This window comes from Salmo salar, chromosome 21 (genome assembly GCF_965601325.2).
Source record: "Salmo salar chromosome 21, fSalSal1, whole genome shotgun sequence".
NCBI lineage: Eukaryota > Metazoa > Chordata > Actinopteri > Salmoniformes > Salmonidae > Salmo > Salmo salar.
In genome coordinates, this window is record NC_138311.1 from 47,908,041 (window position 1) to 47,921,426 (window position 13,386).

The 13,386-nt window shown below is 38.3% G+C and overlaps 1 protein-coding gene across 1 annotated transcript in view; it reads right to left on the reverse strand.

The window, feature by feature from the left end:
- Positions 1-5,798: 5,798 nt before the first annotated feature.
- LOC106582422 (contactin-associated protein-like 5) overlaps positions 5,799-13,386 on the reverse strand; it is a 165,334-nt gene continuing 157,746 nt past the window's right edge. The window contains exons 22-24 of the mRNA XM_045704845.2: positions 13,056-13,256; positions 12,724-12,798; positions 5,799-7,220 (exon numbers count right to left, since the gene is read on the reverse strand). Of these exons, the coding sequence (XP_045560801.2) occupies positions 6,979-7,220; positions 12,724-12,798; positions 13,056-13,256 (518 nt within the window). The 3' untranslated portion in view covers positions 5,799-6,978. The remainder of the gene's footprint in view (positions 7,221-12,723; positions 12,799-13,055; positions 13,257-13,386) is intronic.

A 13,386-nucleotide genomic window follows, 5' to 3' on the forward strand; every position in this document is an offset into this window, starting at 1 on the left:
ATTGGTCTGACCTTGGTCTGACGAGAGAAAATCTAAACTATTGTTACTAATCCCTTGCAGAGAAACCACGTGATCAAAATCACATCACTTCATTAGTGTAATGTCCGTTTTTTTTCTTAATTTTGATGTTAAACTGTCATAGATAATGCACTGTGCCAAATTGTGATGTAAATGTGCATACTATGTACTGGTCCCAGTTTATCTAACCTGCTGTCCCAGTCTAACAAATGGGAACTGAAAGTATGGTTTTGCCTATGTGTACACAAATGGGTGTCATGCCTACTACAAGTTATTCTTCAGATTCATATTTAGATTCATGCAGAGTATCATCATCCTCTGACCTCTTGTGTTAAAGAAACCTAAACGTTAAAGAAACCTCGACATTAAAGAAACCACAATGTTAAAGAAACCACAAAGTTAAAGAAACCTCAACGTTAAAGAAACCTCAACATTGTCTAAACCTCAATGTTGAATAAACCTCAACGTTAAAGAAACCTCAACATTACAAAAACCACAACATTAAAGAAACCACAACATTAAAGAAACCACAACGTTAAAGAAACCTCAACGTTACACAAAACCACAACGTTAAAGAAACCTCAACGTTAAAGAAACCTCAACGTTGAATAAACCTCTACGTTAAAGAAAACACAACATTACAAAAACCACAACGTTAAAGAAACCTCAACGTTAAAGAAACCACAACGTTAAAGAAACCACAACGTTAAAGAAACCTCAACATTAAAGAAACCACAACATTACAAAAACCACAACGTTACAAAAACCACAACGTTAAAGAAACCTCAACATTAAAGAAACCTCAACGTTAAAGAAACCACAATGTTAAAGAAACCACAACATTACAAAAACCACAATGTTAAGGAAACCACAACGTTAAAGAAACCTCAACATTAAAGAAACCTCAACGTTGAATAAACCTCAACGTTAAAGAAAACACAACATTACAAAAACCACAACGTTAAAGAAACCTCAACGTTAAAGAAACCTCAACATTAAAGAAACCACAACGTTAAAGAAACCTCAACATTAAAGAAACCACAACGTTAAAGAAACCTCAACGTTAAAGAAACCTCAACGTTAAAGAAACCACAACATTACAAAAACCACAACGTTAAAGAAACCACAACATTACAAAAACCACAACGTTACAAAAACCACAACGTTAAAGAAACCACAACATTAAAGAAACCACAACGTTAAAGAAACCTCAACGTTACACAAAACCACAACGTTAAAGAAACCTCAACGTTAAAGAAACCTCAACGTTGAATAAACCTCTACGTTAAAGAAAACACAACATTACAAAAACCACAACGTTAAAGAAACCACAACATTACAAAAACCACAACGTTACAAAAACCACAACGTTAAAGAAACCTCAACATTAAAGAAACCTCAACGTTGAAGAAACCTCAACGTTAAAGAAACCACAATGTTAAAGAAACCACAACATTACAAAAACCACAATGTTAAGGAAACCACAACGTTAAAGAAACCTCAACATTAAAGAGACCTCAACGTTGAATAATCCTCAACGTTAAAGAAAACACAACATTACAAAAACCACAACATTAAAGAAACCTCAACGTTGAATAAACCTCAACGTTGAATAAACCTCAACGTTAAAGAAAACACAACATTACAAAAACCACAACGTTACAAAAACCACAACGTTAAAGAAACCTCAACATTAAAGAAACCTCAACGTTAAAGAAACCTCAACATTAAGGAAACCACAACGTTAAAGAAACCTCAACATTAAAGAGACCTCAACGTTGAATAATCCTCAACGTTAAAGAAAACACAACATTACAAAAACCACAACATTAAAGAAACCTCAACGTTACAAAAACCACAACGTTACAAAAACCACAACGTTACAAAAACCACAACGTTAAAGAAACCTCAACATTAAAGAAACCTCAACGTTAAAGAAACCACAATGTTAAAGAAACCACAACATTACAAAAACCACAATGTTAAGGAAACCACAACGTTAAAGAAACCTCAACATTAAAGAGACCTCAACATTGAATAAACCTCAACGTTAAAGAAAACACAACATTACAAAAACCACAACGTTAAAGAAACCTCAACGTTAAAGAAACCACAACGTTAAAGAGACCTCAACGTTGAATAATCCTCAACGTTAAAGAAAACACAACATTACAAAAACCACAACGTTAAAGAAACCTCAACGTTAAAGAAACCACAACATTAAAAAAACCACAACGTTAAGGAAACCACAACGTTAAAGAAACCTCAACGTTAAGGAAACCTCAAAGTTAAAGAAAATACAACATTACAAAAACCACAACGTTTATTTCACAAAAAAGACAAAAGACGATTCACGCACCTGTGCAGCGCTGAAGTTAATGTTTGAAACAGTGAATATTATAGGTTTAATGTGTCTTAGTTAACGTAACGTCTTCCGATTTCAGAACTCCCTTTTACTAAGGAATCACAAAAAGTCTCATTAAAGCCTTTCTGCAATATCTGAAATAATTGGATAGCCTATTATGTGATGAATACTGTGTAGCCCATGCAAACCTCACCGGAAAGCATTGCATTCTTTTTTAAAAACCTTATTCAATCATTTCACCCACACTGCCTGTGTGTGAATGAGTATCTGTGTAGCTAGGAGCTAAAATATGGTTCTGTTTGAGCCGTTCTGCAAGTCCTCTATATAACTGGGTTCTGTTTGAGCCATTCTGCAAGTCGTCTATATAACTGGGTTCTGTTTGAGCCGTTCTGCAAGTCCTCTATATAACTGGGTTCTGTTTGAGCCATTCTGCAAGTCGTCTATATAACTGGGTTCTGTTTGAGCCATTCTGCAAGTCCTCTATATAACTGGGTTCTGTTTGAGCCGTTCTGCAAGTCGTCTATATAACTGGGTTCTGTTTGAGCCGTTCTGCATGTCCTCTATATAACTGGGTTCTGTTTGAGCCGTTCTGCACGCTGCAAGTCCTCTATATAACTGGGTTCTGTTTGAGCCGTTCTGCAAGTCGTCTATATAATTGGGTTCTGTTTGAGCCGTTCTCTGCTCTGCAAGTCCTCTATATAACTGGGTTCTGTTTGAGCCGTTCTGCACGCTGCAAGTCCTCTATATAACTGGGTTCTGTTTGAGCCGTTCTGCACGCTGCAAGTCCTCTATATAACTGGGTTCTGTTTGAGCCGTTCTGCAAGTCCTCTATATAACTGGGTTCTGTTTGAGCCGTTCTGCAAGTCCTCTATATAACTGGGTTCTGTTTGAGCCGTTCTGCAAGTCGTCTATATAACTGGGTTCTGTTTGAGCCGTTCTGCATGCTGCAAGTCCTCTATATAACTGGGTTCTGTTTGAGCCGTTCTGCAAGTCCTCTATATAACTGGGTTCTGTTTGAGCTGTTCTGTTCTCTGCAAGTCCTCTATATAACTGGGTTCTGTTTGAGCCGTTCTGCGCGCTGCAAGTCCTCTATTGGATATCAGGAAGATACAGACCCACGTGGATTCTTGAAAGACCAAGAAGGTGAGAATAATTAAAGATAACTAACTAGGTTTCCCTTTTTATCTGGGAATTAATCTTTGGAGTAGAGAAACACACATACAAAGAAACAGATACAAAGAGGACCATACTGTATGCGTGTCAGGTAAAATAACCCAATAACAACCCATCTCCCAGGACAAACTAACTATGTTTCATGCCTGTTTCATGCCTGTTTCGACCTGCTCCCAAATTAATATAGTTGGTTCACAGTTGGTTTTGATATTATAACCTGCGTGTCCTAATTCCATTTGGTGAGGATGGACAAAATCAGGTGGACGCAAGCGCGTCGCTGGTGCAGTCAGCATTTGGAAACTGTGTTTCAGATATCTCCTTAATTAAAGTAGTAGAGCTGCTCCTCTCCTCACAGAAGTCCTCCACCTGCAAATCCGAGGCCCTAATTGTGCTTCTGTTGCAGGTGTGGTTGCGAATCAACCTTTATTTGCATGCAATTAACATATACTGAACAAAAATACAAATGCAACATGCAACAATTTCAAATATTTTCCTGAGTTACAGTTCAAATAAGGAAATCAGTCAATTGAAATAAACTCATTATGCCCTAATCTGTGGATTTCACATGACTGGGAATACAGATATGCATCTGTTGGTCAGAATTACCTTTAAAAAAGGTAGGGGCATGGAAAATCAGTCAGTATCTAGTGTGACCACCATTTGCCTCATGCAGCACGACATCTCCTTCGCATAGAGTTGATCAGGCTGTTGATTGTTGCCTGTGGAATGTTGTCCCACTCCTCCTAAATGGCTGTGTGAAGTTGCTGGATATTGGCGGAAACTGAACATTGTCGTACACGTCGATCCTGAGCATCCCAAACATACTCAATTGGTCTGGTGAGTATGCAGGCCATGGAAAAACTGGGACATTTCTATCGTTTTTTTCCCATTTTATATTTATTTAACTAGGCAAGTCAGTTAAGAACAAATTCTTATTTACAATGGCGCTCTACCCCGACCAAACCCGGATTATGCTGGGCCAATTGTGCACCGCCCTATTGGACTCCCAATCACGGCCGATTGTGATACAGCCTGGAATCGAACCAGGGTCTGTAGTGACACTTCTAGCACTGAGATGCAGTGCCTTAGACTGCTGCGCCACTGATTTTGCCTAGTTAAATAAAGGTTCATTTAAAAAAAAAAAAATTTGCTTACACCTGCCCATACCATAACTTAACCACGACTATGGGTAACTCTGTTCACAACGTTGATATCAACAAGCCTCTCACCCACACGATGCCATACACGTGGACTGCAGTTGTGAGGCCGGTTGGGCGTCCTGCCAAATTCTCTAAAACGACATTGGAGGCAGATTATGGTAGAGAAATTAATATGAAATTCTCCGATAACAGCTCTGGTGGACATTCTTGCAACCAGAATGTTAATTGAATACTCCCTGAAAACTTGAGACATCTGTGGCACAGTGTTGTGTGAAAAAACTTCCCATTTTAAAAGTAGCCTTTTATTGTCACCAGTACAAGGTGCACCTGTGTAATGATCAAGCTGTTTAATCATCTTCTTGATATGCCACACCTGTCAGGTGGATGGATGATATTGGCAAAGGAGAAATGCTTGCTATCAGGGATGTAATCAAATTTGTACACAAAATTTGAGAAATAAGCTTTTTGTGCGTCCCACCTTCATGAAATGTGGGACCAACACTGTACATGTTGCGTTTATATTTTTCTTCAGCGTATATTAACATGTATTACCATTTCTCCCGACAGTGGAAGAACTGCTCTGGCTCTCTGCATGAAACAGAGGCGTGCTTCCCCCGCGCTGAAAGAGTGGCAGACGCTGCCGAACTAATAGTCAAAAGTCAGATGAGGAGTATTCTATGGTTTCAGACAGCACTCTATCCCCGCTCCTCGAAAGAGAAAGTGATGTATTTTTAAGTTTGGTGCAGCGATAGAGTGGTGATTGAACTAGGGATAATTTTACATCCACAGTGACATTTAAGATGACTCATTGTATTGTTCTATTTCCAACTGACTGTATCATTCCTCTATTGAGCATGTAAATGTAGTATGTATCCATTTGCCTGGAGGATCACGAGAGGTTAGATGAGGACACAGGGCATTTTAAATCATGCATTGGACATTGATTTTACAATCAACATATTTTAAATGTAGGTTACTATATTTCGGGAAGATCAGATTGACTTGCAAAGCTCAGCATTTTAATTGAGATCACAGTCAACTGAACTATTACAAGGAATGGGAATAAGCCACATTACAACATATAATTAATAAAGTCTTCAATTTGTTTAATAAATATACATCTCTACAATATATCTGTACAACTGCAACTATACACAACATAAAGAAGTTAAGGTAAATAAATGTCAAATATTGTTATAATCTGAAAAATCCTCTCTTCAGACACACCTTTGTGACTTGAACTTTCGCACAACCATACATTGATTAGAATGTCAGATTTATTAAGATAAATTCCAGTCACAGGCATTTCTCTAAAGGATAGGATCTGGTCCAATCAGGCTGTTATGTTTCAGCTTTTTTTCCCGTCTTTTTTTGTGAAACATACATCAGTGACTTTACCTGGCGGAACATACTCATCTTTCTACTTTACAGCAAAATGTTCACCTTTGAGCCTTATCCATCTTTGAAACATTACTTAGATAAATTACAGCATTGTGTAATACACCAAATTACACCATCCATTTGTTATAGACTTGAACAGAAGATGATTACAGTACAGGTGGTTCATGTTCAGATCTATGATTCCCTTAGCACATAAAGGAAACACAAATGAACACTAATTAATTAAAACAAAGATGTAAAGGGTTTTGAAAAAAAGAGGTTAAAACAATATGAAGAGGCACTCTAACAGAAGGCAGTAAAGTCCCATTCTTTCATTCTCTCATTTCAATGTTCGGTCATTGCCACACGGCAGAGTTCACAGTTCACTTACATGCTTGACCTACATCTTTCAGATGTCATTTAGGACGTTCCACAGAACTATGTGGAAAATCTTGAAGAATATTGGGGGTCACAAGAAGAATGATCTCTTCAGGAGTTTGTACTACACATTCAGACGGTGTGACAGGTGACATTCAATGTCCTCATGGTTCCTTTCCTTCTTTGTCTCGGTCCTTTCCTCTGCTGGTTGAGAGATTGTTCCGAAATCACACCTGCATATTCGCTCCATATTGTCTGACAGTTTTACCGACCACATGATACACCTACAGTCCTAAAAACCTGCTAAACGTGTAGTCCACTACATACATGTTTTGTAATAATCAGACAGTGGGCAAATTCCCGAGCAGAATCCCTGGGGAAGGGTTCTGGGCTCGGCCTCTTGGCTATTTTCTTGTCCGGAATTCTGCAGTGACATCTCCACCTCCCAATCCACTTTCAGAGGAGAGGCCTTCCCTGATGACCAGGGGACTGTGACACAGGTGTTCAGATGTAGTACTCCCTGTTGTCATTGAGGGTGGAGCTATGACTGTCATGGAGGTGGAAATCTGTCCGGTAGGATGGTTCTGCACGGTAGGCTGCTTCTCTCCGGTAGGCTGTTTCCAGGTTGGTTCGGTGCTCCTTCTCCTTGATGCTGGCGTCTCTCCGGGCCTGCCGGTGCTGGTACAGGAAACGTGTCATCACCGCCACTACACACAGAGTGATGAAGACTACTGCTGACACCGCACCTGCGGGGGAGCAAGGGGAGACATCTTTATTGGACTATAGAATAAGTTCTTTAGTGGACTATAGAATACGTTCTTTAGTGGACTATAGAATAAGTTCTTTAGTGGACTATAGAATACGTTCTTTAGTGGACTATAGAATACGTTCTTTAGTGGAGTATAGAGGAAGTTTTTTAGTGAACTATACAGGAAGTTCTTTAGTGGAGTATAGAATACGTTCTTTAGTGGACTATAGAATACGTTCTTTAGTGGACTATAGAATAAGTTCTTTAGTGGACTATAGAATACGTTCTTTAGTGGACTATAGAATAAGTTCTTTAGTGGACTATAGAATACGTTCTTTAGTGGACTATAGAATACGTTCTTTAGTGGAGTATAGAGGAAGTTTTTTAGTGAACTATACAGGAAGTTCTTTAGTGGAGTATAGAATACGTTCTTTAGTGGACTATAGAGGAAGTTCTTTAGTGGACTATAGAATACGTTCTTTAGTGGACTATAGAATACGTTCTTTAGTGGACTATAGAGGAAGTTCTTTAGTGAACTATAGAGGAAGTTCTTTAGTGGAGTATAGAGGAAGTTCTTTAGTGAACTATAGAGGAAGTTCTTTAGTGAACTATAGAGGAAGTTCTTTAGTGGAGTATAGAGGAAGTTCTTTAGTGGACTATAGAGGAAGTTCTTTAGTGAACTATAGAGGAAGTTCTTTAGTGGAGTATAGAGGAAGTTCTTTAGTGGACTATAGAGGAAGTTCTTTAGTGAACTATAGAATACGTTCTTTAGTGGACTATAGAGGAAGTTCTATAGTGGAGTATAGAATACGTTCTTTAGTGGAGTATAGAGGAAGTTCTTTAGTGAACTATAGAATACGTTCTTTAGTGGACTATAGAGGAAGTTCTTTAGTGGACTATAGAATACGTTCTTTAGTGGACTATAGAGGAAGTTCTTTAGTGAACTATAGAGGAAGTTCTTTAGTGGAGTATAGAGGAAGTTCTTTAGTGGAGTATAGAGGAAGTTCTTTAGTGGAGTATAGAGGAAGTTCTTTAGTGAACTATACAGGAAGTTCTTTAGTGGAGTATAGAATACGTTCTTTAGTGGACTATAGAGGAAGTTCTTTAGTGGACTATAGAATACGTTCTTTAGTGGACTATAGAATACGTTCTTTAGTGGACTATAGAGGAAGTTCTTTAGTGAACTATAGAGGAAGTTCTTTAGTGGAGTATAGAGGAAGTTCTTTAGTGAACTATACAGGAAGTTCTTTAGTGGAGTATAGAATACGTTCTTTAGTGGACTATAGAGGAAGTTCTTTAGTGGAGTATAGAGGAAGTTCTTTAGTAGACTATAGAGGAAGTTCTTTAGTGGAGTATAGAGGAAGTTCTTTAGTGGACTATAGAGGAAGTTCTTTAGTGAACTATAGAATACGTTCTTTAGTGGACTATAGAGGAAGTTCTTTAGTGGAGTATAGAATACGTTCTTTAGTGGAGTATAGAGGAAGTTCTTTAGTGAACTATAGAATACGTTCTTTAGTGGACTATAGAGGAAGTTCTTTAGTGGACTATAGAATACGTTCTTTAGTGGACTATAGAGGAAGTTCTTTAGTGGAGTATAGAGGAAGTTCTTTAGTGGACTATAGAGGAAGTTCTTTAGTGGACTATAGAGGAAGTTCTTTAGTGGAGTATAGAGGAAGTTCTTTAGTGGAGTATAGAGGAAGTTCTTTAGTGGAGTATAGAGGAAGTTCTTTAGTGGAGTATAGAATACGTTCTTTAGTGGAGTATAGAGGAAGTTCTTTAGTGGAGTATAGAGGAAGTTCTTTAGTGGACTATAGAGGAAGTTCTTTAGTGGAGTATAGAGGAAGTTCTTTAGTGGACTATAGAGGAAGTTCTTTAGTGAACTATAGAGGAAGTTCTTTAGTGGAGTATAGAGGAAGTTCTTTAGTGGAGTATAGAGGAAGTTCTTTAGTGGACTATAGAGGAAGTGCTTTAGTGGAGTATAGAGGAAGTTCTTTAGTGGACTATAGAGGAAGTTCTTTAGTGGACTATAGAGGAAGATCTTTAGTGGACTATAGAGGAAGTTCTTTAGTGGAGTATAGAGGAAGTTCTTTAGTGGACTATAGAATACGTTCTTTAGTGGACTATAGAATACGTTCTTTAGTGGACTATAGAGGAAGTTCTTTAGTGGACTATAGAGGAAGTTCTTTAGTGGAGTATAGAGGAAGATCTTTAGTGGAGTATAGAGGAAGTTCTTTAGTGGACTATAGAGGAAGTTCTTTAGTGGACTATAGAGGAAGTTCTTTAGTGGAGTATAGAGGAAGATCTTTAGTGGACTATAGAGGAAGTTCTTTAGTGGACTATAGAGGAAGTTCTTTAGTGAAGTATAGAGGAAGTTCTTTAGTGGACTATAGAGGAAGTTCTTTAGTGGAGTATAGAATACGTTCTTTAGTGGACTATAGAGGAAGTTCTTTAGTGGAGTATAGAGGAAGTTCTTTAGTGGAGTATAGAGGAAGTTCTTTAGTGGAGTATAGAATACGTTCTTTAGTGGACTATATAATACGTTCTTTAGTGGACTATAGAGAGAGTTCTTTAGTGGACTATAGAGGAAGTTCTTTAGTGGACTATAGAGAGAGTTCATTCAGTTGTGAGGATTTCTATATTATATGTATTAAGTATTTATTAATTTGGCTGTTTAGACTCAGAAAAAGTACATTTCATATATTAATTTAACTGGCACTGAGATAATTGTGAACTAAAATCTAAAATCCCTTGCCAAATATGATTCTTACACTTTAAGAATATACGGTAACACCGTTTGGAACCTAGCGTCAGAACACGTTATGACATGGTCAGAACCATGTTATAATATTTCATAAGAGCTGACATAATCTGTCATAACGCTGTCATGATATGGTCATGACACACATTTAGACGTGTTGTGACATATTGCAATATTTTATGGCTGCTTATGACACCTACATAAGAGTGTCAAAGCCCACAAATCCTACCACACAAGGCAAACCATTCCATTCTACTTGTAAATAGTATGTTATATAACATTTCTCAAAACGTGCCATTTTATTACCATTGTAATTGTGCATAGCCCAGTGCTGTGTCGCTGATGACTGGGATGAATATCGGAGCAGGACAAAACACCCTGTTTGGGACTTATGACTGACATGTGGTCATGTACGTGATAGGCCTATATGGCTTACAGTATATTATTACCCGTAATAATAAACATAAGAGTTTTGACTGGACACTATTTAAAAGAGGATTCCAGAATGATCATGCCCCCCGTATTTCTTGCTCAATTCTTAAAATGAAGCACAAGAACATGAAGTCACTCATAAAAACAGCAGCTCTTTGTTGTAATTGTTGAGTCTCTCTCTAAAAGTTTAGAAATGTCACAACATCAACTTTGCTGTATCTTTCTTTTACGCCTGCTACGTTACTGCAGACACGGTCATCTGAGCCATCCGATTGGCCAGTGGTAGGCCTATAGTCCACTTGAATTGCTCCCCAACGGGAAGGCTGAGTTTGTGCCTTAAGACATATGAGATGGTTCAAAACGGGAACGCGGTTTATACCCGGCACGACACAAATTAAAGAAATAGGAACGCAAGGCTTATCTTTGGGTTTTTCACAGAAATGTTTGGCGATCGACCAGGAATGCCTTGGAGCTCAACCAGTCAATCGCGATCAACCCGTTAGTGACCACGTAACTAGATGGTAGCTAACAGTTAGCTAGCTAGCTACATGAATAGTTTATTTATTTCACCTTTATTTATTTATTTCACCTTTCACCTTTAGTTGAGAACTAGCTTTAGCTATGTTATGAAAACATTGAGAAAACTGGATTGTAATGTATTTGATCATGTGTGAAAGTGTTTGCTATTGCCATAATATATTTGGTATAACGTTTTAGTTTTCAGCTTTCTTTAGCGGTGTCACTGCATTGATTTCTGTCTTTACTTATATTTTTTATGAATCTACTGCATCAAGGAATGGAGGTGAAGATCTTGAGGGAGGCTGCAGAAACAAACTTTCAAATGAAAGGAAACTTCACAGGGAAAAAACAGATTTGGATAAATACAATTTAGAGTTAAATCCTTGTTGTTGTAATTAATTCTTTACAGTCATGTTTTTTTTCATTGTATTTTGTAGAAAATACACTTTATGACACTATCATGAAGCATTATGACCATCCTGTGTCACTTTATTTTGACTAAGAAAATACACTTTATGACAGTGTCATGGAGCATTATGACCATCAGAATCATATAAGCCAGGTGGACCTATCACGTACATGCCCTTATGTCAGTCATCAGTCACAAAGAGGGTGTCTTGTCCTGCTCCTGAAATCTGCTCCTGCATTCATCCCGGTCATCAGCATTGGGGAAAGTACATGTCTGACATCAATGTGTACGCAATTACAATGATAATTTAATATAGCCAATAACAGAAAAAGTTCTATAAGATAAACATACTGTTTACAAGTAGACAGTGGTGTAATGGAATGTTTTGCCTTGTGTGGTAGGTTTTGTGGGTTTTGACACTCTTATGTAGGTGGCATAACCAGCCATAAAATAATGCAGTATATGTTACAACAGATCTAAATATGTGTCATGACAGTGTTATGACCATATTACGACAGGTTATGACAAGTTATGTCAGCTGTTATGACATATTATGACACTAGGTGTCAAATAAAGCGTTCACAAATTTCATTAGGAATGGTATTCGGTCTCCTTTTTCCCCCTTTTTTTATCCATTAGCTCCATTATCTACAAACATATCTGACTTAAAGTCAATTCATAAGACCTTTTAAATCAAATTGTATTTGTCACATGCGCTGAATACAACAGGTACCAACCTTACCCGTGAAAATCTTACTTACAAGCCCATAACCAACAATGCAGTTCAAGAAATAGAGTTAAGAAAATATTTACTAAATAAACTAAAGTAAAAAAATTAAATAAAAAGTAACAAGATATATACATACCAATAACGAGGCTATATAAAGGGGGTACCGGTACTGAGTTAATGTGCAGGGGTACAGGTTAGTCGAGGTAATTTGTAAAGTGACTATGCATAGATAAGGAACAGAGAGTAGCAGCAGTGTAAAAATAAAGGGGTGTCAATGTAAATAGTATGGGTGGCCATTTGATTAATTGTTCAGCAGTCTTATGGCTTGGGGGTAGAAGCTGTTAATGAGCCTTTTGGACCTAGACTTACTTTACAGTGCAAATAACAGCCCTTCTGGGTAATTACTTTGGAAGTCTCTCCAGTGCTGACTTACTTTACAGTGCAAATAACAGCCCTTCTGGGTAATTACTTTGGAAGTCTCTCCAGTGCTGGAAATGTCTAAATTGTGGCATGTTATCCTGTCTTGACAGACACACATTATTCCAGGAAAACGTCTGAGGAGAGAGCAAGAGGCAGAGATAGCCGGGGCTCATTTCACAGGACACTGACTTTGGCAATTGAGCACTTTAACAACTCTGAATTGGAAATCTCACCTCCAATTACCGCATAGTTGCTTTGTGAAGCGTTCCTTAATGGCCCCCTGCCTCTGCCGACTGTCTCTGAATGATCTACCGGAAGAGGGAAGAGAGTGCGGTGACATCATGAGGAATGTATTACATCATTGATCTGTCAATTGTTTGAGGACTGGGGACCAACATAAAACAATGAGCAACGTTCCCTTGGGAACCATCATTGTGACAATGGAAGAATCTGTAGACTGAAAACTCTATCCCGGCTTCGGTGTTGACAGTGTACAATATTAAAATGTTAGACGGCATCGTCCACAGAAATACAGTATATTCTGAATACATTCTACATTCCTCACCTGATTGAGAGTGAACTATTGTTGAGTCAGCCAGCGCACCACAGTTAGACTCCACCAAGTGACCCCGTACGCTGACCAATGAGCTGCCACGGTTCAGTAGCGCTGCCTTCAGTGGAGCCACGTGATTGAACTGGACGGAGGACAGGCAGCCAATGAAGCCCTTAGATCCTGCCTGCATCACTTCCTCATCCATAGCGTCCACTATGTAAACAACAAGGAAGGAACTAATCAAACTCACAGATTAATCAGAATGGTAATAAAGCATTCAAACGTCCACCGACTGCCACAACGACATCAGTGTCTCACCTTGACTAATGCACATGTTGGATAG